We start from the raw sequence: 21,736 nt of genomic DNA, 5'->3' as shown, positions 1-21,736 counted from the left end.
AAAATTCCTTTTTTTGCTTTTTACCCCTCTGGAAAAAAAAAAAAAGGGTGATCGAATTAGTGGAATCCCGGAAAAATTCTATCCGCGAAAAAAAAGATTGGAAAAGAAAAGACTGATTAACATCACCAGGCGTTAAAGCTTAAAACTCTTCCCCAGTTTATTAGATGTATAAAGGATAATTAAACAGGCCATACTTTTAACGTCAGAATCATTGATATTAATATTGTTCTTTGGCGATCGAATCTGTTCCTCCTTTCTTGTTACTATTTTCGTCATTCTATTCGTTTCTCGTTTGTTGTCCTTTTTTCGGAATTACATCTTTTAGGAAGTAGTTTCTCATACATATAAAGACAGCAAGAATTGTAAGTATACGTCTTAATTGTTTCCTGCTTTTCTTAGTCGTCTTCTTGATAGGTCATTTCGTTTATCAAAACAAGCAGTATTACAATTTTAAAATGGTTCATTTAGGTCCAAAAAAACCACCCGCAAGAAAGGGTTCTATGGCTGACATGCCACAAGACCTTTTAGATCAAGTTCGTGGTCTAGAAGTTATCTTCTCAGTCTCAACTGAAAAATTGAGAGCTGTTACAAAGCATTTCATTGATGAACTACAAAAAGGTTTGTCCAAGAAGGGTGGTAACATCCCAATGATTCCAGGATGGGTCCTAGAATACCCAACTGGTAAGGAAACCGGTAACTACTTGGCTATCGATTTGGGTGGTACCAACCTAAGAGTTGTTTTGGTTAAGTTAAATGGTGACCGTACTTTTGATTCTTCTCAATCCAAGTACAAATTGCCTCACCACATGAGAACCACTAGAAACCCTAAGGATCTATTCGACTTCATCGCTTCAAGTTTGAAGAACTTTATCGAAGAAGAGTTCCCAAATGGATGTGAAGACACTCTTCCATTGGGTTTCACCTTTTCTTACCCAGCATCCCAAGGTAAGATTAACGAAGGTGTTCTACAGAGATGGACTAAGGGTTTCGATATTCCAGGTGTGGAAGGTCATGATGTCGTGCCTATGTTGCAAGAGTCTCTAAGTGAAAAGGGTGTGCCAATTAATGTTGTTGCCTTGATTAACGATACTACCGGTACTCTAGTTGCATCTCACTATACTGACCCAGAGACTCAGATGGGTGTTATCTTCGGTACTGGTGTTAACGGTGCTTACTACGATGTCTGTAAGGACATTGAAAAATTGCAAGGCCAATTGCCTGAAGATATCACTCCTGACACCCTAATGGGTATCAACTGTGAATACGGTTCATTCGATAACGAACATGTGGTTTTGCCAAGAACCAAATACGATGTCATCGTCGATGAAGAATCCCCAAGACCTGGTCAACAATCTTTTGAAAAGATGTCATCAGGTTACTACTTGGGTGAAATCATCCGTTTAGTTTTGATTGACTTACATGAACAGGGTTTCATCTTCAAGGACCAAGATGTTAGCAAGTTGAGAGAACCTTACGTCATGGATACTTCTTACCCATCCATGATTGAAGAAGATCCATTTGAAAACTTGGAAGACACTTTCGATCTTTTCCAAAAGGATTTGGGCATCACTACCACTACTCCTGAACGTAAGTTGATCAGACGTCTATGTGAGTTGATCGGTACTAGAGCCGCCAGATTATCTGTTTGTGGTATCGCAGCTATCTGTCAAAAGAGAGGCTACAAGACTGCTCACATTGCTGCTGATGGTTCCGTCTTCAACAAGTACCCTGGTTTCAAGGAAAGAGCTGCAGCTGCTTTGAACGACATCTATGGATGGGGTATTGAAGATCGTCACAAGCAACCAATCCAGATTGTCGCCGCCGAAGATGGTTCCGGTGCTGGTGCAGCAATCATCGCTGCTTTGACTCAGCAGAGACTTGCTGCCAACAAATCTGTTGGTGTCATTGGCAAATAACTTAAAAATTAAGACCTTTTTTTTTTCATTTTTAAGGACTAAAGACTAACGTATATACGAGATCAATTTATTATCGCTTTTAAAAAAAATTTATTAGAACCGTGAATGCGATCAATTCTCTACCGTTGTAAAAATTTATCTTGTATATCAAATTATACAATGCTCTCTAGATTAATTGCATAATTGAGGGTCTTCTCAATCAGGTGTGTTTTTTCCAGTGGTGTTTCATTTGATTCCTCATCCTCTTCAAATTCTACACTACCGTTAGCAACCTTCCAACCTCTTTGTACAGCAAAATGCTCGGCTTCCTTTTCACTGTTGAAGAAAAGTAAAACTTTGATATTGGAAAGTGGTAACTTTTCATATGCCATTTCAGTATTACGTGCGATTTCTTCTCTAATCGCATTCATCAAAGTTCCAGTAAAAACATCGAATTCCTGTTGCTTTAATCCACTCTTCAATAAGTCCCATGCCTTTTGGTAAGAACCTTCCATTAACCATCTTTCCACTCTAATTGGATATGATAGTAATTCATCCTCTTCCAGATTACGGATATGCTTGTCTAAAAATTCTAATTCGGAATGGAATTTTGTAATTTCACCTTGGGATAATAAAATCAACATGTAAAGACTTAATATTTTGGATTTATTCTCAGATTCCGCTAGTTGTTGGTTGGGGGAGAAGTAGAACACTCTCAATTGTGCAAAATAGTTTTGAAACGATTCCAAATCCGAGCAGTAGATACTTACAAGGGCTCCTATTTCGAAAAAACTTTTGGCCACATTCAAATCATTCAAATATGCTTTGTTTTGGCTTGAAAGATCGGGAATTACCAAATTGTTCTTAATGAGCTCTACTTTAATAGCAGGCAGAAGCTTTTGACAACTGTCATATTTTTTTAGATCAAATGCAACACTTAGACTTTTAACGAGCTCTGGCAATGATGTGGACATTTTGGTTGGTTTGGTAGTTCTTCGACACACTGTAAGCGGAGGTGGCAAACCTTGTAAGTTGTACTAAGGCCTTCAATAGATCCCTAACTTCAAGACTTTTGAAAAACTGAAATCTCATTATACACGAGCATGTGATATACACGTGATACTTTTGACCGAGAATTATATTATAATAACATCGATTAAATACAGTGGCATTATTTCAATGTATTTCAGCATATTGTACACTGATCTTAACTTTAACAGAGCTTCCGCGTGACAGTTTCCTTATCTTCTTCTGCAGCGTTATGATTCTGGAACGCACGGAGGCACTAGTCTTCAGATCATCCTTGCTAATCTTAACTACGACCTCGAATTCACGTTTCTTGCGGTTGTTAGCATCTCCGGGGGTTGGTGTCATAGCTTCATCATTTGTTAGTTCTCTGACTTCATTCTCACCTTCTTCCTTTTCAAGAATGGAGAAATTGAAGGCACCATCTCTTATATTACCGCCCGGATGTACACCACAGATGACATACATGATGGTACCAATATATTTAGTCCAGAATATTACCCTTTTCCTTTCAGATTTATCCCCATCACGTAGAACCACATTTTTTAGAAGATCCATGTATTTCTCTTCGCCTTCAGGTATATCACCACCCCACCTGCTACACAGTGCGATACCTATGAGTGCTCTAGCTCTGTGTGAAAGGCCATGACAACCAGCAATGATACCCGCCGTGGCAACATGAAGGGAGGCTGTAGGTTGAAGTTCCTTTGGATACGATGCATGTACAAATGCCAAGTTGCATAGCGCAGGTGCAACTCTCTTATAGACGATAGGTGGTACGTCTTTAACCGGGATTGCAGTCATTAGAAGTTCCAAATATTTGGATGCAAGCAAAGGAGCGTAGGGCCTCGTGGCGACGATCAACGGATCTTGCGCACGAATTTCTCTCGGTAGGATTGAATATAGGGTACCTTCTCTCACACCGCCTTCGCTGAAGTGTACAGTTTTAATTTGCGGCAGAGATTCAAAGGCAGCACTCATCAACAAACCCACGGCAGGTAATTGTGACGCTCTTCTTTCAGAAACTTTAAAAATCTTGGTATCTTTGGATCCAGGCACTTTATTCTTGAGGAAAAGATAATCAGACATGGATGAGAACTCTTCGTATGAACAAGAAAATCCATTGATAATTGTTTGGATAGGATAATCCTTTGATTGGGAAAGTAACAAGTGGCCCATACCTCTTAAACCACCACCGCAAGTATAGAGATCAAAGCCTCCTTTCTCTTTAGCGTCCAGCAGCATTTCTTCAGGAATACCAATTCTTTCAATGGCCCCACTATAAGCCTTTTTGATTTCTAAGAAAAGTGCTCTTTTGTCTTCTGAGTGGAGACGTCTCGCCAGTGCACCAGCACCATAGGGCAATGAAACCGGTGTGGAAGACTGCTCAACTTCACCATTGATACATTTGATCCAGGATAATTGGGTGCTACCACCTCCTAAGTCCATATACAATCCATTGACTATGTTAAATGAGGAAACAACACCATAGGCACCAATTCTACCTTCATCCTCTCTAGTCAACAATTCTACTTCCCAGCCTGTGGAATCATGGATGGCTTCTGTAAACACCACGGAGTTCAATGCCTCTCTTGTAGCCTCTGTCGCAACAACTCTAACACTGGATTGAGGTACACCAAAATCTTCACAGATCAATTTAAATCTCTTCATGGCAGCTCTAATGTCATTGATTATATCTTCAGGGATTGGTTCCTTTTCTAGAGAATTAGCAGCATACTGCACTTCAAATAGCGAGATTCCGACCCTGTCCTTAAAGACACAGGGCATTATTCTTGCATGATGAGCAGCTTTGGAAGAAATGCTAAATCGTATACCATTGGAACCTATATCGACCACACCGCACAGGTTTCTAGAAATGACCTCTGTTTCAGTATCACTATCAGAAATGGCAGACATGCTTAAATTATCTCGAACCGATTTCTTCCTCAGCAACAAGTTCGCAATGTATCTCTGTCAAAATAACCCGAACATTTAAAGAATAACATTCCAATTTACAGCTTGTGTTAAATCTTCCTCTATGGATATGAGTAATTTCGAACCAAAAGGAGGAAACTGTGGAGCACGCGGAATTCACGTGGCCAGAACATGAAAAACTTTTGTCAGGTGATTAGAGGCCCGGATGGCCACCACTCTCCAAATCGTGTTAAGTAGTGCTATTTGCTTGCTAGTTGAGATCGACATCCGATCCTAAGAAGGCCAGCCTCGTATGATCTGTTTCGTTAGAATCTGAACTGCCACTTGGAAGTGCAATTGAGTTTAATGATTGCGGCATCATAGCGCCGGCATTGGTGACGTTAGGATCAGCGCAAGTAGTGGGTTTGGTAGAATTGTGAACAGACTGAAGGCCATATTCAAAAGTAGAATTAAACCGTTTTGTCTCAGGTTGAAAGGGGATAATTTCTTCTAAAGAGCTATCGCTTTCAAGAGCCTCTTTGATATCACTCGTAGGAATGACGTCAACTGACTGCTGCGGAGCTCGAAAAGAATCTGGGGCAGGATGGTTTGTGGACGCTGCTCGTTTAGAACGTAACAATTCCTTCGGTATGCCCTCCTTGCAGCAAAGGTGTCTACAATGGCTTTTATCCTTGCAAGCATGATTGCATTCAAAATTGCCATTAGATCTTACTCGCCTATTGTCAGGCACATCTTCTTTATTGATTTGACGGTTAATTGGATTTTTGTCTAGGTACTGGAAAAGGCAGTCATCTGAAGATAGTGAACTGTCTTCCAAATCGGATTCGCTGTCTGAATGGATTAAGCACTTGTCCAAAACCGTCGCATAAGACTTGACTGGCGGCGTTTCATGGAATTTTTGGGGTAGGTCTTTTGTAGAAAATTGAATACTTTTTCCGATACCCGCCACTTCAAGACAATTGATGCTAATCTCAATACTATCTGATTGTAACTGCATCATTGTGAGTATTCTAAAGCTACGGGGGGTCTTTAAATGTGCCAACTTTAAGCGCCTAAAGTCTAACAGCTCTCCTGTTGATTTCAGAGTTTGGATATCAAGTGACAATCCCTGGCCGTGCCATATTGAAGTCTCAAACTGAGCGCTTAGTTCAATTTTCAGAGTGACTTCCAATTGGTGACCCTTATGTGAACAATATTCCAATTTACACCTAACTTGCAATTGAGGTAACAAGGTCAAGTCTCTCTTGATTTTAGAACCCGAACCCCTCTTTTGGCCAAGATAGTATTCGATTTGTTGATCGGATATTTGCCGCATCTGTTCTAGATTATTAACATCGTGATGGACCAATTTTCTTACGGAGACTAACCCGATAGATTTCAACTGCCGTAGAACCATAGTAGAATCTTCCCAGCAGTTCCCATTAACTGATCTCAGCAGAAAAAGTGTATTCTTTAGCGATATGCCATCCTTTCTTTCAATAAATGCATCCACCATGCATTTTAAAATGCGGAAACAGTTTCGAAAAACTAATGCCTTGTCTTGCACCAGTGTTTGGTGTAACTTGGATGCTCCTTGGTACGAGGGAAATTCTAAACCACCCAATTCATACTGAATCAGAAGAGATACTTTCTGAAACGTTGTATCAATTATTTGGCTTTGTTTCTTCTCTGTTAAAAAAGGGAACTTGGTTAGAGGTGAAGAGTTAATCTCTTTGTATAACCGCTTCTCATTGTGCCTAATTCTTATATCTGTAAATTCTTTAGATCCTGATAGCAGACGTAAAATATTCTGAACTGATTGGGACTTTGGTGCGTTGATAAAGATTTTAGTGCTATCAAATAGGACGTAATGACGGACCATAGCATATCCGTATGGTGTACAAATTAAGCGGTCGTCCTGTTTCTCTATGATTTGGTTCAGCAGCAGATTTTGTAATATACCTTCACAAAATTGTACAAGTTGCGAATCTTGCACATTAATATGATCCATAAATTTTGTAATCTTACCATATACATCTGGGTTTCTACTGAACCGCACATAAAAGAAGGTATTACGAAGCCAATTTACTGCAGTCTCTGTTGAGGAAATGGTTCCCAAAGAAATCTCGGCAGAAAGGTGTTCCGTCAATTCTAAGTGTAAAGAGCTTTCTAAATTATCTGTCCCATGAAGCATCTTCTCGTATGTTTGCTTCATTTTGGAATCTGTCATTATTATTGCGCATCCTTCATTCTCAAAATCAGGTCTCCCAGCTCTTCCAATCATTTGAAGTACATCCAACTGAGGATATTCCTGTGCCGCTGAGGTGTTCCATATCCTTGTTCCTTTAATAATGACCAGATATGCTGGTAAATTCACACCAATTGCCAACGTGGATGTAGAACACAATATTTTGATCTTGCCCTCTAAGAACCCCTGTTCAACCTTTGTCCTGTCTTCAATTGATAACCCAGCATGGTGGAATGCCACGTTTTGATGGTAGCATTCTAAAAGACCCTGATCATGAAATTGTTCATCAGCATTTCGATCTGAACCGGGTGCCAAATGAAAGCAATTTTGAACCACATATTTGGCAGTGGAAACCGTCGAGGCTCTGGTAGGGCAAAAAATGAGTACTGGTCGGTTTTTACTATGCATTCGGAGAATTTCATCTAACTTAGAATTGTACATGCTGTCGTAGAAGAAGTCGTTCTTATTGTAAAAGGAATACCCATAAACAATTTTTTGAAGCGGTACCTGTCTATAGCTATCGTCAAATTTTAAGATTTTTGCCCTCTCTTGGGTATCCTTAGATCTCAGCCAAGATGATATATCTTCCACGTTGGGTATAGTTGCACTTATAGCAATTATCCTTATACTTTGACACATTATATTCATTCTCGTTAGGACCACCTCCAAAGTAGCACCTCTTCTTTCTCTCAAAGTATGAATTTCGTCTACGAGAATCAATTTCACCAATTCAAATAGGCGGTTATAGGCTTTCCACTTCCGGGTCAATAGATCCCACTTTTCCGGTGTTGTTATGATAATATTACATTTTCTCACTTTTTCAGTCTCCAAATATGAAGTGTCACTTGTAAGCATTCCTACTGTTAAATTCAAAAAATTGGGGCCCCAACTCTTCAATCTTTCGCAGCATAACGACTTTGTCGGAGCCACGTAAAGAATCTTAATATTATCGATTGCATCACCGGTTTCCTTTATAAGCCTCATAATGGCCAGTTCAAATAGCACAGTTTTACCAGAGCCTGTCGGTGAAGATATCACACAATTCATATCAGTTTCGTAAAGGTCTGGGAATGCCTCAGATTGCATCTTGTTAAATTCTCTGAAACGGAAAAAGGATTGGAAGGAATCGGGCAAAGCGCTTGTACTCAATCCATTTTTTATAAGTTCCTTATTCTCACTTTTTTTCAACACACGCCTTCTCTTAGGCTGAGGAGGTTGGACGGCAGGGATATCCTCATGGAAACTGGTAGTCAGAGAAGTATCATCTTGCGTGATTTTAAAGCTTGACGCGTTAAACATAGAGTCAAAATCATCATGCTCATTTGAGTTTTCATCAAATGCCTCGTTATCATCATCCAGTATGTTGTTATATTTTATACCAACGTTGAAAGCTGAGCGGCTACTGCGACGATGATTCTTGTCTTCTGAACATAAAATGCTGTCAGTGTCATATTCATTTGCAAAAAGATTAAAATCAAAAATAAATGCAATAGGGGTATTAGTTTAAGTTTTCGAACTCTCCTTATCTACCTTTCTGTTCTCCTTGAATTACTATTTTGTTCTTATGGGACTTATTGGAAGCCAATATTTCTCCATTCATGATAATAGAAGTTGCTTAGAAAGCTACGATTTTGGAAATAACAAAATACAATCGTAGTTAGAATCCGGCAGGAAGTAATGCTAGATATTGGGACTAGACCTTGTTTATTCGTGTTGATTCAAAAGGTTTTTAAAGGTGGCGAGGGATTCCTTCGCGCTGAGGGATACAATCCATAAAATTTGACTATACAAAGCACATTTGCATATAAACTGAAGAACATTTCTAGAAAAACAGTGTCGAGAAATAAAATACAATTTGATTCGTCATGGATAATTCTGATGATGTCGGTGTTGCATTGGTTGATGAAGAAGAGGATTTGTTGGAGTACGACAATTCTATGAGTAGTAGTGGCGAACAAGAGGGTTCAGATCGAGAAGAAGCTGGGAATGGGAATGCCAATGGTAGTGAAGATAAAGTACATGTAGTTTCAGATAATGAAATACGCCAGGCTGCAGAGCAGCTTTTACAGCATAAACTACCACAAGTTTTCATTGAGTACAACGGTCATGGATTCCTATTATTCGATTGTGAGGAGAAAGACCAGTTGCAATTCAATCTACCGGTAATTTGTGAAGATACCAAGGGTTTTGTACATGGATGCAATGAATTGTTTAACTTGATTCGTAGATTTTTGGAAGATTACCACGGCAAACTGTCGTTTGTCTCAAAGGAACTCATATTAGAACTTCCGTGTTTGGATTTAACCCTTTGCGAAGACAACGTCTATAATAGTCAGATAACTTTCAGCGATATTACTACAATTTTTGACATTCTAAGGCAAAGATCACTGGAGAATTTAGAGACTGATGTTCCCGAGTGCATTAGAGGTACCGTTAGTACGAGGCCTCGTTTTGTTTCTAGATACAATACGCTCGTTGAATTAACACAGAGTAGTGCGACTTTAAAAAACATTAAACCTTTCCAAAATGATGAAACCCATCCGTTAGTACTTGATGATAATGGCCTACCCTCAACACATGGACAAACCAAGGAAGTAGTAGTTATGAATTTAGAAGAAGACGAAGATAATGCTGATAGGGAAATGGACGATAAACAAGATAGAAGTGATTCTGAAGAATTATTAGAAATTGTTGATAACGAAGAAGAAGGGTGACTGACTTTTCTCAGATAAGTGGTTGATAGAAGAGGCTTCGGGTTCTATATTTTTGGGATGGACCAAATGTACTATGAGTTAAAAGGAATTTCTATTTAGTTCTAAATTATAAGATGTAGAGTTACAATAAATCTTAATTTAGCTGTAGCTGACTACTGGAAGTTCCATTTCCCGTGGTCTTTTTCACTACGGCCTTCTTTATGAATTAACAATTTGTTGGCGCGTCGCTCAATTCAAACTAATCATGATTGCTACTATGAATTCAGAAAAAGCAGTCCTAAGTAACATTCTAATAAAAATCCCATTCAAGAGAGAGAGGTTACATTTACTCTTCTTCTTACGTCCACATGGAGCTTGAATACTGGATTTTGGACAGCTCTGCTGTCAATAGCTCCGACGGCGGCTACGAAAACACATTTACCAATACCAAAGAAACTGTGCGTTTGGAGAAAAAAAGCCAAAAACTTTTACAGAAGTTGTCCCACTCTAGTGGACCAAAAGTTCAACTACAAAAGGTTAAGACAGACTCCTTGGAACATTTCCAATTAGAAGCAATGCCGCTGAAGTTCACTCCTAAACAATACAACATAAGATGCCTACCATGGCCTAAAATCGAGATTAGCGACAATCTGCAAAACTTTCATAGTCCAAAGGAGAAGTTAAAACTTGAAGATGAAAGCAAAAGGCTATTCGTCTGGTTAACTGACTTATCGAAGTCTCAAATTCAGCATGATCCTATTGCTAGGCGCAAAAACCGATTACAAGGGAGAGAAAGTTTTAAGATTAAGTTTGAGTTTTTAACCAGCTGTATCAAGCAATGTTCGAAAATAAATAGATGTGAATTCATGCCAAGTGTTTTGGGAACTCGTTTCAAGGAAACGCTAAGAGAGAATATTCCAAAGACAGTTTCGTTTGCATTTGGTGAAAAATTGAAGCTTGAGCACCACTTTTGCAAAACAGCCTCACTCGAGGACTATATCCTAGAGGCAACTGAAGTGCCTCTGCTTCCCCGAATATCTGCTGAATTGCTACGATGGCCAGTTCCCAGCGCCAATCCAAATGAACTCGTTTTTGAGATGCTAAGATCTCAGCTCTTCGATTTAGAATTCAATAAATTAGAGTTCTTCAAAATGGATATCACTTGCACACAAAGTAACAAGAGAGCAAAAATTAAACTACCTAAGAATTGGAAAATGTGCAAATCCGAACTAAAACAATGGGATTGGAATCCCTTCAAGCAAATCGAGAAAACGGCTATTGCTGAGAGCACAACCAGGGAAACCATAGCGACATATGCCTTCAACCCCCCCATTTTTGTGCTTGAGTTTCATAAGTTCCCATACAACTCATTTGATTTTATCAATTTGGAAGAAGATACCTTCGGAAGTCTAAAGTTCGCCTCAGCGAGCCGCTTAGCTCCAACAATGACGAAAAAGCCCTCTGCGACCTCCGAGAGAGAGAAAACAATGGATTCAACAATAAATTCTGAGCATGATAATACTTCCATGATTCCTCACAAAAGATCTTTCATTGATGACGATCTATTGACGATTCTTCACTCGAGAAAGAGGAGTAGAAAACATGACGACCATTACACGAGTACGCCCTCTCATGGAGCAACAATGTTTCGTATAATGAACCAAGAAATGAACAGATACCAAGCGGTAGGATCAAGTCCTGTGTCTGCTGCCTTAGAACCTCCGAAAACTCCTGCAATACCGTTCGAGCCCGCCAATGACCCAAGAAGAATTCTAGTTAATGCTACCAAGATCAGGGAAAACCATAAAATCATACAATACCTCAGTAATGAAACTCAATTACAGCTAGTGGAACAAGAATTGCCATTGCAATGTGATTTCATAATTGATGCCACATCATGTATTGTCATTGTCCAACTCGATCTATTCTTCCAGTTGCAAGCAGATAAGACCATGTTTTATGAAAATACACTTAAATCACTTCTGAATGAATTTAAAACTGTAGTAGTTCTCATAAAATACCCAGTGATAATTGATATAGCAGATAGAGATGTCTTTTGGAAAATAAGACTGTACCTACAACCACCAGATTTTCAGCTTTTCTTAACAGAAGAAACACCACAAGAAATTGGAAAGTGGATTAACATGCTCAGTAACGAGCCACTCAATGATCAACCGCTTGGTTCCCATCCACTCCTTTTACTCCATTTTAACAAGTTTTTAGTGCAAGAACTTCTCTCAAAATACACCTTGAAAAAAATCTTACTCATGGCTATCAAGAATCAGAACAAAGAGCTGTCATGTTTGCTTACAGACGCTCAATTGAAGAGAATACAGAAACTAATGGCGCTTGGTTGGTGAGGTTGTGTTGGTTTGTGATGCGGTTACCCAACCATATCCACTGAAAAAATCCACTGGCGGGGTAGCCTTTGATTTTTTGGTTCGACACCGTGTATAAAGAAAAGAACAATTGAATCAAACAGTATAAACAAGCGAGTTAGGATCGTATTAAAGCCAATTGAAGTTGCGAGGTTCCGTTTGGGGATTGTGAATTGAGATGGTTGTCCTTGCCGCATCTATCACCACACGTAGTGGTAAACCTTTGTTGTCGAGACAGTTCAGAGAACTGACCAAGGATCGCGTCTTGGAGCTTTTGTCTAATTTCCAAAGTTTAGTGACTAACCTTTCCTCAGAGCATACTTTTGTTGAAGGTAATCATGTCAGATATGTTTACAGACCATTTGATGATTACTATATTATTTTGATAACGAACCGTCAATCCAACATTATTGAAGATTTGTCTACCTTAAACCTTTTGTCCCAAACGGTTAACAATTGTTTGAGCTCTTATGATGAGAATGAGATTTATGACAGCGCATTTGAGATTTTGACCGCATTTGATGAAGTGGTCATCATGGGTTACAAGGAGAATTTGTCGAGTACCCAAGTGACAACTTATTTGACCATGGAATCACACGAAGAAAGAATCCAAGAAATTATTGAGCGTAACAAAGAGTTTGAAGCTACAGAAGAACGTAAACGTCGTGCCAAGGAGATTGCTAAACGTGAACAAGAAAGAAGGATGGGCATTCCAAGTATGGATTTCTCCATGCCATCTAACAAATTCATCGGTAGTAATGATCCAAACGTCACCAATGCTTACAACAGTTATTACAGCCATGCTTCTCCCGCAGCACAACAATCTTATTTGAAGTCTCAAAAACTCGGGGATCAGCCAGTGGAAGATTTATCATCTCAAGATTCTCTGCCCCGTCGTTCCGATGGTTCTGCTGGCATGAAATTGGGTGGTGCTCGTTCTAAGAAAGCCGTCACTCCTGTACGTCATAGCAGCTCTTCACGTCCTAGCATCAAACCAGAAAACGAGGAAGATAGTTTCACCAATAACGGTATTTTGATTTTGATCAAAGAAATTGTTAACGCTCAAATTTCCAGAGATGGTGCAGTTTCTTCTTCAGAATTGAAAGGTGTCTTGGAATTGCGCATTAATGAAAAATCTTTAGGTCATGCAAAGCTGGTTCTAGGAAATGATGTTAATGTTAAGGATAGAAACATGCAGTTTAGAACTCACCCTAATATCGATAAAAATGCGTTTTTGTCGAACAAATCCATTGGTCTTAGAAGTAATGATAAGGCTTTCCCAGCAAATGACCAAACTCTAGGTGTTTTAAGATGGCGTAAAGTGGGAGCCAATGATGATAAAACTTTGATTCCGCTTGAATGTTCCACATGGGTTTCCCCATCAGAAGAAGGTGAAGGTATGTTTGAAGTCACTGTGGAATTCGAAGTTAATCCAGATTACAACAAGGATTTGAAAGACCTTGTATTCACAGTACCAGTTTTGACAGAAAATGTCTTTATAAGTCCTGATAACAACGACTGTAACGCATCATTAGCTGGTGTCGACGAAGAGATGGGTATTGCAATTAAAGTGGACCATGTGGAACCAGGTCAACCCGCAGTTTTCAGTTTCGTCATAGAAGCTGGTTATGAAGATGCACTTTTCCCATTGAACGTTAACTTCGCACATGTGGAACAAGGTTCTTCCAGTTTGACGGGTGTCAGTGTTGCAAACATCACAGACTCCCAAACAGAAGAACAACTGCCTTACGACCTAATAACCTCACTAAGAGCGGAGGAATATGCAGTGGTTTAGCCGCCATATAAAGATATATTATAAAATATTATTATGTAGAATATACTGCTTGTACCTTGGGGTTACCCGCACGCCCGGAGCAAATCATCTTACAACTGGGACCAACGAGCCGAACATCAAAATGACCTTTGCCACCCTTTGACAAGACTTAGCAAACTTATAGAAAAGTAAAAGTGTACCCATAGAACCATCTACTGGGGAGATACTGCATACACATTTCTACAATTGAGAATTATACGCCATGAATCACGATCCATTTAGCTGGGGAAGACCTTCAGATGCCACTTATGGCGCCTATGACCAACAATTGGCACACCCCAAGATGAATACGCAACAACCCATAGTCACTGGTACCTCCGTGCTTAGTGTAAAATATAACAATGGTGTCGTAATTGCGGCCGATAATCTGGGTTCTTACGGATCTCTGTTACGTTTTAACAACGTTGAAAGACTGATCCCCGTGGGGGATAATACAGTTGTGGGTATTTCTGGTGATATTTCTGATATGCAACACATTGAAACTTTGATCGAAGAACTAGTTACTGAAAACAACTACGACAATTCATTTGCAGACTCAGTAGAGGGATTGAAGCCAAGTTATGTGTTCGAATACCTAGCGGCAGTCATGTACCATCGTAGATCCAAATTTAACCCACTGTGGAATGCAATTATCGTTGCAGGTGTAGAAGACGGCAAGCCATTTTCCCGTTACGTTAACTTACTTGGTGTCACCTACTCTTCTCCATCGTTAGCCACAGGATTCGGCTCCTACATGGCAGTTCCACTGCTGCGGAAACTAGTGGATCGTGACAGTGACGTCGCTAAACTGGATCTACAAACTGCTGAAAATGCCATCGTCGAATGCCTCAAAGTTTTATTCTACAGAGATGCAAGATCATCCAAACAGTATTCGCTAGCAATAATCGATAATGACTTGGGTCTACAGTTCAAAACCAACCAAAGGATAGAAAATCTTTCTTGGTCTTTCGCCAAGGACATCAAGGGCTATGGTACACAGAAAGTGTAACATGCTTTATATTTTACGCTTGTCTATGTATCTTTGAGCTTTAATGCCAGTTTCTATTCTATATACATTTTGTCGTTTCATTCTACCCATTGCGGGAAGGGCCAGAATATCATCATCGTCGATAATCTCGTTGCTAATTAGCAACATGAAGCAAACAATGGTGTCTGGAAATTAACAGCAGCGCAAAATATTGTTAATCGTTGAACAAGGAGATGCCGTGATTTTATGATTCGTTCATGATTTAGCTTGTATTCTTATTGATAGTGGGAAGGAATACATTATTATTATGTTATTTGTAGCATAAATAAAATTCATGAAAAGAACTTGATTTATCTGGTGATGCGTGCACAATTAGTGATCCCTCAAAAAAGTTGTACAAAGTATAAAAGTCATGTCAAAGTTTGAAGTGACTGTCTTAGGTGCCTCTGGTGGACCTGATGTTGGTGAAACACAGTGTTTTCTCATTAGACCATTTGGTTGGCATGGTTTGGAATCGGTATGTGTTGACGGAGGTGCTGGTACAACTCAGATTTCCAGGATGCTAGCAGGAGAACTACGAGTAGGACTTATAGAGTCATTTTACGAAAGGGACTATGAGCCGGTAAACCAGTTTTTCGATTCTGATGTACAGGTGCGACCAGGCCTCTCTGATTCAACATTGCATGCACTGGATAGCTCACCAAGAATTACAAGTTATCGTTCAGCCAAAGTTTATGAGTCGATCAAAGGGTACTATGTAACGCATCCTCATCTAGACCACATTGCAGCAATGGTCGTAGATAGTCCACTAATATTCAATTCTCCAAAACCGATGGCCAAGACGATATGGGGGCTACCATTTACTACAAGTGCGATTGAACGTTTTATCTTTAATGATTCCATCTGGCCCAACTTAATTCATGGTGGTGGACAAAGACTGAAGACAGAATCATTGACGGATCAAATTGCGACCACAAATCCAACATTTACGCATATTGAAATAACACCATTCCGAGTTTCTCATGGTAAGGGGGCTTATTCTCCACGAGAGAAAATCTTCAGTACAGTCTATTTATTTCGTGATATAACCACAGACCACTGTATAATAATCTGTGGGGATATGGAACCTGACAGTGATGAACCTTTACTATCGAACCTTTGTTCATATTTGGCGGCAAGAGTTCCATTGCATAAGATTAAAGCCATAATCGTTGAGTGTTCATCACCAATTGATACAAAGGAATTATATGGGCATATGTCCCCAACAAGATTAGTTGAAGAATTGTCTCATCTACAGAATGTTTACGGTTGTGAACAGCGACCAGATATGGATGTAATAATAACACACGTCAAAGGTCATTGTTCCTTCAAAGATCCAAGATTAGTGATTTTGAATGAAGTTCGCCAAGAGGCCCAAAGATTTGGTTTGGAGGGAATACGATTTTCCGTTGCTGTTAAAGGTTACACTTTTTACCTATGAGTGGCCACCTTTTGTAATGCTAGCATTTGTGTTTTGTTAAACAAAAGAATTAAATAATATTATCAATTAATTTATAAAGCACCACCACCATTGATGGATTCTATTTCACTTTCGCTGAAGCCCTTAAATTGAAACCTTGGAGATAATTCATAAGCGTGTGTCTTTTCACCTTCTTGCAATGGTCTTTGTTGATATTGGTATCTGCTGTCAGGTTGAACAGTTTCAGCTTTACTCTTGTATGGAATAACTTTAAATGGCCTCAAATTCTTCAAAAATTCACCTGCTGGTACTGTATCCTTAGAATTTGGTAGTAACCCGTTTTCTGCACAAGGATGTGGTAAGATTTCACTTGAATGTGGTGTATGATGATGTCTACCACCAACGAAACGAATCATTGGTGTATAATGATGAGCTAATCTAACACAAGTCGAACGCATTTCTTTGGTACCCTTTTCTAATGGTGATTCTGTAGGGGTAAAACTATTGGCAACTGATGAATTGGGGGCCTTGGGTGATTGCAATGTTGTCGGTTTTGATAAAACCTTCGAAACGGATTGTGCTATCCTTTGGAAGAGACTCACTTTGACAAAGAACGCGAGTGTCAGTACCGGTTAAACTTGCTATACTGATTCAACCTCTGGTAATTAGATTCATGATGATCTTTAATTCATGTTGAGAGCTTTCGGGTCCTATCAGTCGACCGGTGCCGGAGCCGACGCGGTCAACGTCAGTGCCAGTGCCAGTGTCAGCGACAGAAATCTTTAAAACCAAAAAAAAAAATAAATAAATTATTCAAAATTCAATATACTTATTGTGGTTCAATATATTATAATACTATACAAAAATGTTTAATATCTAGCTAGTGCCTCTTAATGTCAATTTTATCTTTGTGTCACAAACGCTTTCATTAGTGTTAAATACAGAGTAAATGCGAGAAAAGTCCATTTTGTTTTCTTATACTTTTGCATAAACTGTTCTTTTCTTCAGAACGCTGGGCTCTCATTCTGATAGTTCTCCCTTACTCATTCCTATTGGAATGGGAGCCCAGTGGCAACTCTTGCCTTCTCCCATCAATTCATTCTTTTTATTGGACAGAGAAAAGCCTGAATCGATATTAGCAAATTTTCAAAATGGTTATTCTATATGGTATACTTAGACAGGAAAGCATATAATATATAGCACTACCCTTTAATAGACGTTATGTTTGTTTTTATTCAAGTATTGTGTCAATATGTGGCAAGCCCAGTGAACACAGCACACTTATTCAGTGCCAAGGTTACATTGATTCACGGAGTACATCAATTGTTATCAACCTACAAATGTGTACTAACCGCTGAAAAAAAACCAAATATAGATAATAACCGTTAGCTACGACGAAGCCTTATGATACATATTGAAAATTAATACATCCAACTACCCTCGAAGAAATTAAAGGTTTAGGTGCTTTATATCCCATGTATATGTATGTACATTGAAACCATATTTTTACATCGAATTCCTAGCCTTGCTCAATAAGTAGCATTATCATATTCGACGCATGTACAATGAATTAAACGGGCATCACGATAACTCCACCCTACCGCATTTTGCGGCTCTCTATGTACCCTGTGGGCTGGAACTGGCACATATACAAGAAGAATAATAGCACCATTACGTCTTATTTGGATAAATTAACATATTGTAATTAATGTGTTTTTGTACCACTTACAATAATAATAGTATATAACGAGATCCTAGATCCAATCAAGATCTGAGATGTAGCTTAATGGACAGAACCGGTCTTCGTAGATTGCATAATGAGGTCTTGGTGCTCTAGTCTAAATTACATCGTATTCTTATAACTAACCGAACCCTATCAGAGTGTCCTTCCGTAAGAACCCCATAACTCCAACACCGTATCATAAGTTACTGAGCGCAAATGGTTTAGTGGTAAAATTCATCGTTGCCATCGATGAGCCCCTGGTTCGATTCCGGGTTTGCGCATTTCTTTTTCTCAAATTTTTAAAGCGAAAAATGGATCATATTAAACGCCAGAAAAGGGAGACCATCCCTACAGACATGCCCAACATGTCGTAAGCCTCATTTAGCCGCCTATCGCTAACTACTTTCCAATTCTTTCTCAACGTCGAACATTCTCTCTTCCGGGCACGTGACTGTGGCATCAATGAGCGACTCTTTACGGCGTCTCGCAGCTAACTCAAACTGGGACCTTTAGAACTATAAAAGAATAACTTATCTTAATAAAACATAACATTTTACCGGTACTTCTAAACCTACCAAGCCCAGGCTCTTGAGCAGGGCTTCACTTGCATCAATCACGGTTGTCTACTGCTTTTCCCATGACCCAGTTATTGACGCAATCGTCTACAAGTAATAATGCATCTCATATTGGAGAATTCGTCCGACTAGCATTCAATTCCAGTATCTTGGTGATAATACTAAGTGTGGTGATCAAATTTATACTACTCATAAAGCAAGATGTGGATCAGAAAGTTCAACTAAAAATTGCAGAACAGGTTATCAGAGTGAAAAGGTGTCAAAAACACTACGAGGATAATGGGTGCGTTTCGCACGTACCTGCATTAGAAACACTATGTGATGGTTGGCATCACTGCATGCATTCTACAGGTCAAGTTCAATCGGCGTCGTTGTGGACGCAAACTTTAGCAGAAACTTTAAACGCTTTTGTAGAAGCAATTTCTTTTAGATCATTGGTATTCGTCCTACTGGCTGTATGTGCCCTGGTGCTGGTCACCAATGTGGTAATAGCATCCTACAGAGTCCAATACTACATCCGTGGCGACCGTATGTCCACTTATCAACCAAGCAACAATGCCCGTATTGAGTGATATTATAATGACTGGAGGTATAAAACCAATTACTGCTTATTCGATAGACCTCAAGCATGTATTGATCGAATCATCACTTGCCATTTACTATGACTAGACCCATAATTCCTACAATTGAGATCAAAGAAACTCATACGCACATCCCCGTACTTGGGTTTGGTACTGGTACCCAATGGCGTATAGCTAAGCGTGAAGGTGAGACGAAGGGTCAATTCATCGATAAACTTGTAGATCAGTTGGTAACAGCTGTTGACTTAGGTTTTAACCACATCGATACTGCAGAATTCTACTTGACTCATGAAGAAGTAGGAGAAGCTCTTAGAAGATCTCAACTTCCTCGCGATAAGCTGTTTATTACGGATAAATACAACCAAGGCGCTTGGACTGGCCTTGATTGCTCAGGACCCATCCAAGCAGCTAAAAAAGGATTAGAAGCTCTAGGTATTAAATATTTTGATCTTTACATGCTCCACAGGCCCGATATCACAAAGGAAAACGCTGGAATCGATCTTCAAGAGGCATGGAGACAAGTGGAGGAGCTTTACGAAGCTGGAATCGCTAAAGCAATCGGTGTCTCCAATTTTCCTCTGGAGACTTTAAAACAGATGGAAAGCTACTGCAGATATCTCCCCATGGTTCACCAAGTTGAATTCCATCCGTATTTGCAAAATCAATCTCCTGGTGTCGTAGAGTGGTGTCAAAACAAGCATATTGTTGTAGAGGCGTATTCACCATTGGCACCATTATTTAGAGCAAGACCGGGACCATTAGATGATATTTTACCAAATCTGATGAAGAAGTACGGTAAAAGCGAAACTCAAATAGTATTGAGATGGGTCATTGATCGTGGTATCGTTGCCCTAACTACATCTTCCAAAGAAGAACGCATACATGAGATTTTGGGGACGCTTGATTTTGAATTAGAAAAGTCTGATGTGGAACTGATCAATGAAGTCGGTAGCAAGAAACATTTCCAATGGTGTTTACCTCATTTTTTCGATGTTTACAGATCTTAAATACTTTACATGTTTACATATTCTACAAATTTCTTTCGTTCATAGATTTTCTCCATTTTTTGAATTCATCACTCAGAATCTCTTCTCCCTCTACGAGACCCTGGTACTCTGATTCAGTGTCTTCTATTTCTGTCAACCGGAGATGGTTGTTCTCATAAACTAGACGATATGCTCTAATTGTATCACCATCTCTTGGTATCATCTTCAGTAACCATTCCGTTAGGGTGCCATACCACTTAATTGCATCAAGACATGAAGAATTCATAGCTGGATTATTGCTTTTCAATAAAACTGGTACTTCCGTCGTAGTGTACTCCTCAACAGTTTTGAGTACGTTATTATTATCCCTAAATCCATAGATAATCCTAGGTATTCCAACAAGGAAACACTGCAGCCAGGTTCTAAACACTTTGCGTTCGAACTTACGAGCATCCGCCGGGGTGCTAACATCTGCAGAACATTTTAACTCTGCGTAATGTTTCAGATTATCCTTACCTTCTTCCTTAAAGTCAAATATGCAATCAACTTCCGCTCCCAATATTACTTTAACGTTACCGACACCAGTTTTCACCACTGTAATATATTCTTCACCAGTGTTGACCAATTTTTTTGGTCTCTTGTCCAAGGTAGTTCTCGAAACTAACGGCAAAGGTTGTGGTAGCGTAGCCAACGTCTCAAACTTATAACCACTATACCAGGCTAATTGAGCAGGTGAGCCAGGAGCAGGTTTTGCTTCTTGCTTTGGAACTTCTTTAATGAACAATTGACCATCAAAACTGACAATACGGAGATCTATTGGATTAAAATTTGAAGTATCGAATGCAGCACTTATAAGTTTCCTCATAATACCACGGAAGGTAACGATATCAGCTTTAATTTTTTTATTCTTACGTTGTTCATAATTCTGAATACTTTGTAAAAGTCCAAATAAAGTACCTTGATCCTTGAAATTACTGGCAGTATCCTTCAATTTTTTAATGCCACTACTGAGGTCTAATCTTTTCTCCAAATCAGCATCTGGTAAATAGTAGTACTGTAAATGAACATCGTCTTCCACTAAAAAGTTATCATCATCCGTTCTTGAGTAAAAAGTCAACTCTTTAGGCTGCTTCAAAGCCGTTGTGGTGCCTTTCTGCTTCACGAATAAATTGGAAGTGACCACCATACCAACAAGCTAAAAGCAATGAACTTGTTTTCAGCGGTTAATGGACCAATATCTGAAGTGTATGGTTAGCTCATCGAGAGATTCTTTGAACTATATGTAAGAATGCATATTCGTAGAAAATGACATATAAATTATTGAGGCCAATTAACAACAAGATTGGGCTTACTAGACCATTATTATCGATGTAACAGAAGTCCCATACCTATTGCTTTGTAATTGGTATCCCTTTCTTCTAGCCGCCCACTATTTCCTGGAATGTGTAAAATCCTAG

At 39.3% G+C, this 21,736-nt stretch overlaps 13 protein-coding genes and 1 non-coding gene across 14 annotated transcripts; 9 read left to right on the top strand and 5 right to left on the bottom strand.

Moving 5' to 3' along the window:
• Positions 1–455: 455 nt before the first annotated feature.
• Positions 456–1,916, top strand: HXK2 (hexokinase 2; the record flags this gene model as incomplete). The annotated part of the gene is made up of 1 exon (XM_002499312.1): positions 456–1,916. One exon carries the CDS (start codon positions 456–458, stop codon positions 1,914–1,916), a length of 1,461 nt encoding a protein of 486 aa, XP_002499357.1.
• A 152-nt stretch (positions 1,917–2,068) lies between these two features.
• On the bottom strand, positions 2,069–2,869 carry RPN12 (proteasome regulatory particle lid subunit RPN12; the record flags this gene model as incomplete). The annotated part of the gene is made up of 1 exon (XM_002499311.1): positions 2,069–2,869. The coding sequence occupies one exon, from the start codon at positions 2,867–2,869 to the stop codon at positions 2,069–2,071; it is 801 nt and encodes a 266-aa protein (XP_002499356.1).
• Positions 2,870–3,071: 202 nt separating this feature from the next.
• Positions 3,072–4,838, bottom strand: RTG2 (Rtg2p; the record flags this gene model as incomplete). The annotated part of the gene is made up of 1 exon (XM_002499310.1): positions 3,072–4,838. One exon carries the CDS (start codon positions 4,836–4,838, stop codon positions 3,072–3,074), a length of 1,767 nt encoding a protein of 588 aa, XP_002499355.1.
• Positions 4,839–5,106: 268 nt separating this feature from the next.
• On the bottom strand, positions 5,107–8,382 carry HFM1 (DNA helicase; the record flags this gene model as incomplete). Its single annotated transcript, XM_002499309.1, has 1 exon — positions 5,107–8,382. The coding sequence occupies one exon, from the start codon at positions 8,380–8,382 to the stop codon at positions 5,107–5,109; it is 3,276 nt and encodes a 1,091-aa protein (XP_002499354.1).
• Positions 8,383–8,948: 566 nt separating this feature from the next.
• On the top strand, positions 8,949–9,797 carry RMR1 (Rmr1p; the record flags this gene model as incomplete). Its single annotated transcript, XM_002499308.1, has 1 exon — positions 8,949–9,797. The coding sequence occupies one exon, from the start codon at positions 8,949–8,951 to the stop codon at positions 9,795–9,797; it is 849 nt and encodes a 282-aa protein (XP_002499353.1).
• Positions 9,798–10,144: 347 nt separating this feature from the next.
• On the top strand, positions 10,145–12,136 carry ZIP2 (Zip2p; the record flags this gene model as incomplete). The annotated part of the gene is made up of 1 exon (XM_002499307.1): positions 10,145–12,136. The coding sequence occupies one exon, from the start codon at positions 10,145–10,147 to the stop codon at positions 12,134–12,136; it is 1,992 nt and encodes a 663-aa protein (XP_002499352.1).
• Positions 12,137–12,332: 196 nt separating this feature from the next.
• RET2 (coatomer subunit delta) lies at positions 12,333–13,949 on the top strand (the record flags this gene model as incomplete). Its single annotated transcript, XM_002499306.1, has 1 exon — positions 12,333–13,949. One exon carries the CDS (start codon positions 12,333–12,335, stop codon positions 13,947–13,949), a length of 1,617 nt encoding a protein of 538 aa, XP_002499351.1.
• Positions 13,950–14,190: 241 nt separating this feature from the next.
• On the top strand, positions 14,191–14,976 carry PRE4 (proteasome core particle subunit beta 7; the record flags this gene model as incomplete). Its single annotated transcript, XM_002499305.1, has 1 exon — positions 14,191–14,976. The coding sequence occupies one exon, from the start codon at positions 14,191–14,193 to the stop codon at positions 14,974–14,976; it is 786 nt and encodes a 261-aa protein (XP_002499350.1).
• Positions 14,977–15,367: 391 nt separating this feature from the next.
• On the top strand, positions 15,368–16,435 carry PDE1 (3',5'-cyclic-nucleotide phosphodiesterase PDE1; the record flags this gene model as incomplete). Its single annotated transcript, XM_002499304.1, has 1 exon — positions 15,368–16,435. The coding sequence occupies one exon, from the start codon at positions 15,368–15,370 to the stop codon at positions 16,433–16,435; it is 1,068 nt and encodes a 355-aa protein (XP_002499349.1).
• A 71-nt stretch (positions 16,436–16,506) lies between these two features.
• Positions 16,507–16,872, bottom strand: KGD4 (alpha-ketoglutarate dehydrogenase subunit KGD4; the record flags this gene model as incomplete). Its single annotated transcript, XM_002499303.1, has 1 exon — positions 16,507–16,872. One exon carries the CDS (start codon positions 16,870–16,872, stop codon positions 16,507–16,509), a length of 366 nt encoding a protein of 121 aa, XP_002499348.1.
• Positions 16,873–18,347: 1,475 nt separating this feature from the next.
• On the top strand, positions 18,348–18,418 carry ZYRO0E09658r. Its single transcript has one exon. It is a non-coding gene; the product is annotated as a tRNA-Gly (tRNA).
• A 356-nt stretch (positions 18,419–18,774) lies between these two features.
• On the top strand, positions 18,775–19,284 carry BRR6 (Brr6p; the record flags this gene model as incomplete). The annotated part of the gene is made up of 1 exon (XM_002499302.1): positions 18,775–19,284. The coding sequence occupies one exon, from the start codon at positions 18,775–18,777 to the stop codon at positions 19,282–19,284; it is 510 nt and encodes a 169-aa protein (XP_002499347.1).
• Positions 19,285–19,373: 89 nt separating this feature from the next.
• On the top strand, positions 19,374–20,300 carry ZYRO0E09614g (aldo/keto reductase; the record flags this gene model as incomplete). The annotated part of the gene is made up of 1 exon (XM_002499301.1): positions 19,374–20,300. The coding sequence occupies one exon, from the start codon at positions 19,374–19,376 to the stop codon at positions 20,298–20,300; it is 927 nt and encodes a 308-aa protein (XP_002499346.1).
• A 22-nt stretch (positions 20,301–20,322) lies between these two features.
• Positions 20,323–21,465, bottom strand: RAI1 (decapping nuclease; the record flags this gene model as incomplete). Its single annotated transcript, XM_002499300.1, has 1 exon — positions 20,323–21,465. The coding sequence occupies one exon, from the start codon at positions 21,463–21,465 to the stop codon at positions 20,323–20,325; it is 1,143 nt and encodes a 380-aa protein (XP_002499345.1).
• Positions 21,466–21,736: the final 271 nt, after the last annotated feature.

Source organism: Zygosaccharomyces rouxii (genome assembly GCF_000026365.1).
Source record: "Zygosaccharomyces rouxii strain CBS732 chromosome E complete sequence".
Lineage (NCBI taxonomy): Eukaryota > Fungi > Ascomycota > Saccharomycetes > Saccharomycetales > Saccharomycetaceae > Zygosaccharomyces > Zygosaccharomyces rouxii.
The sequence above is the reverse complement of the archived record's forward strand: the minus strand, read 5'-3'. Positions and strand labels throughout refer to the sequence as shown.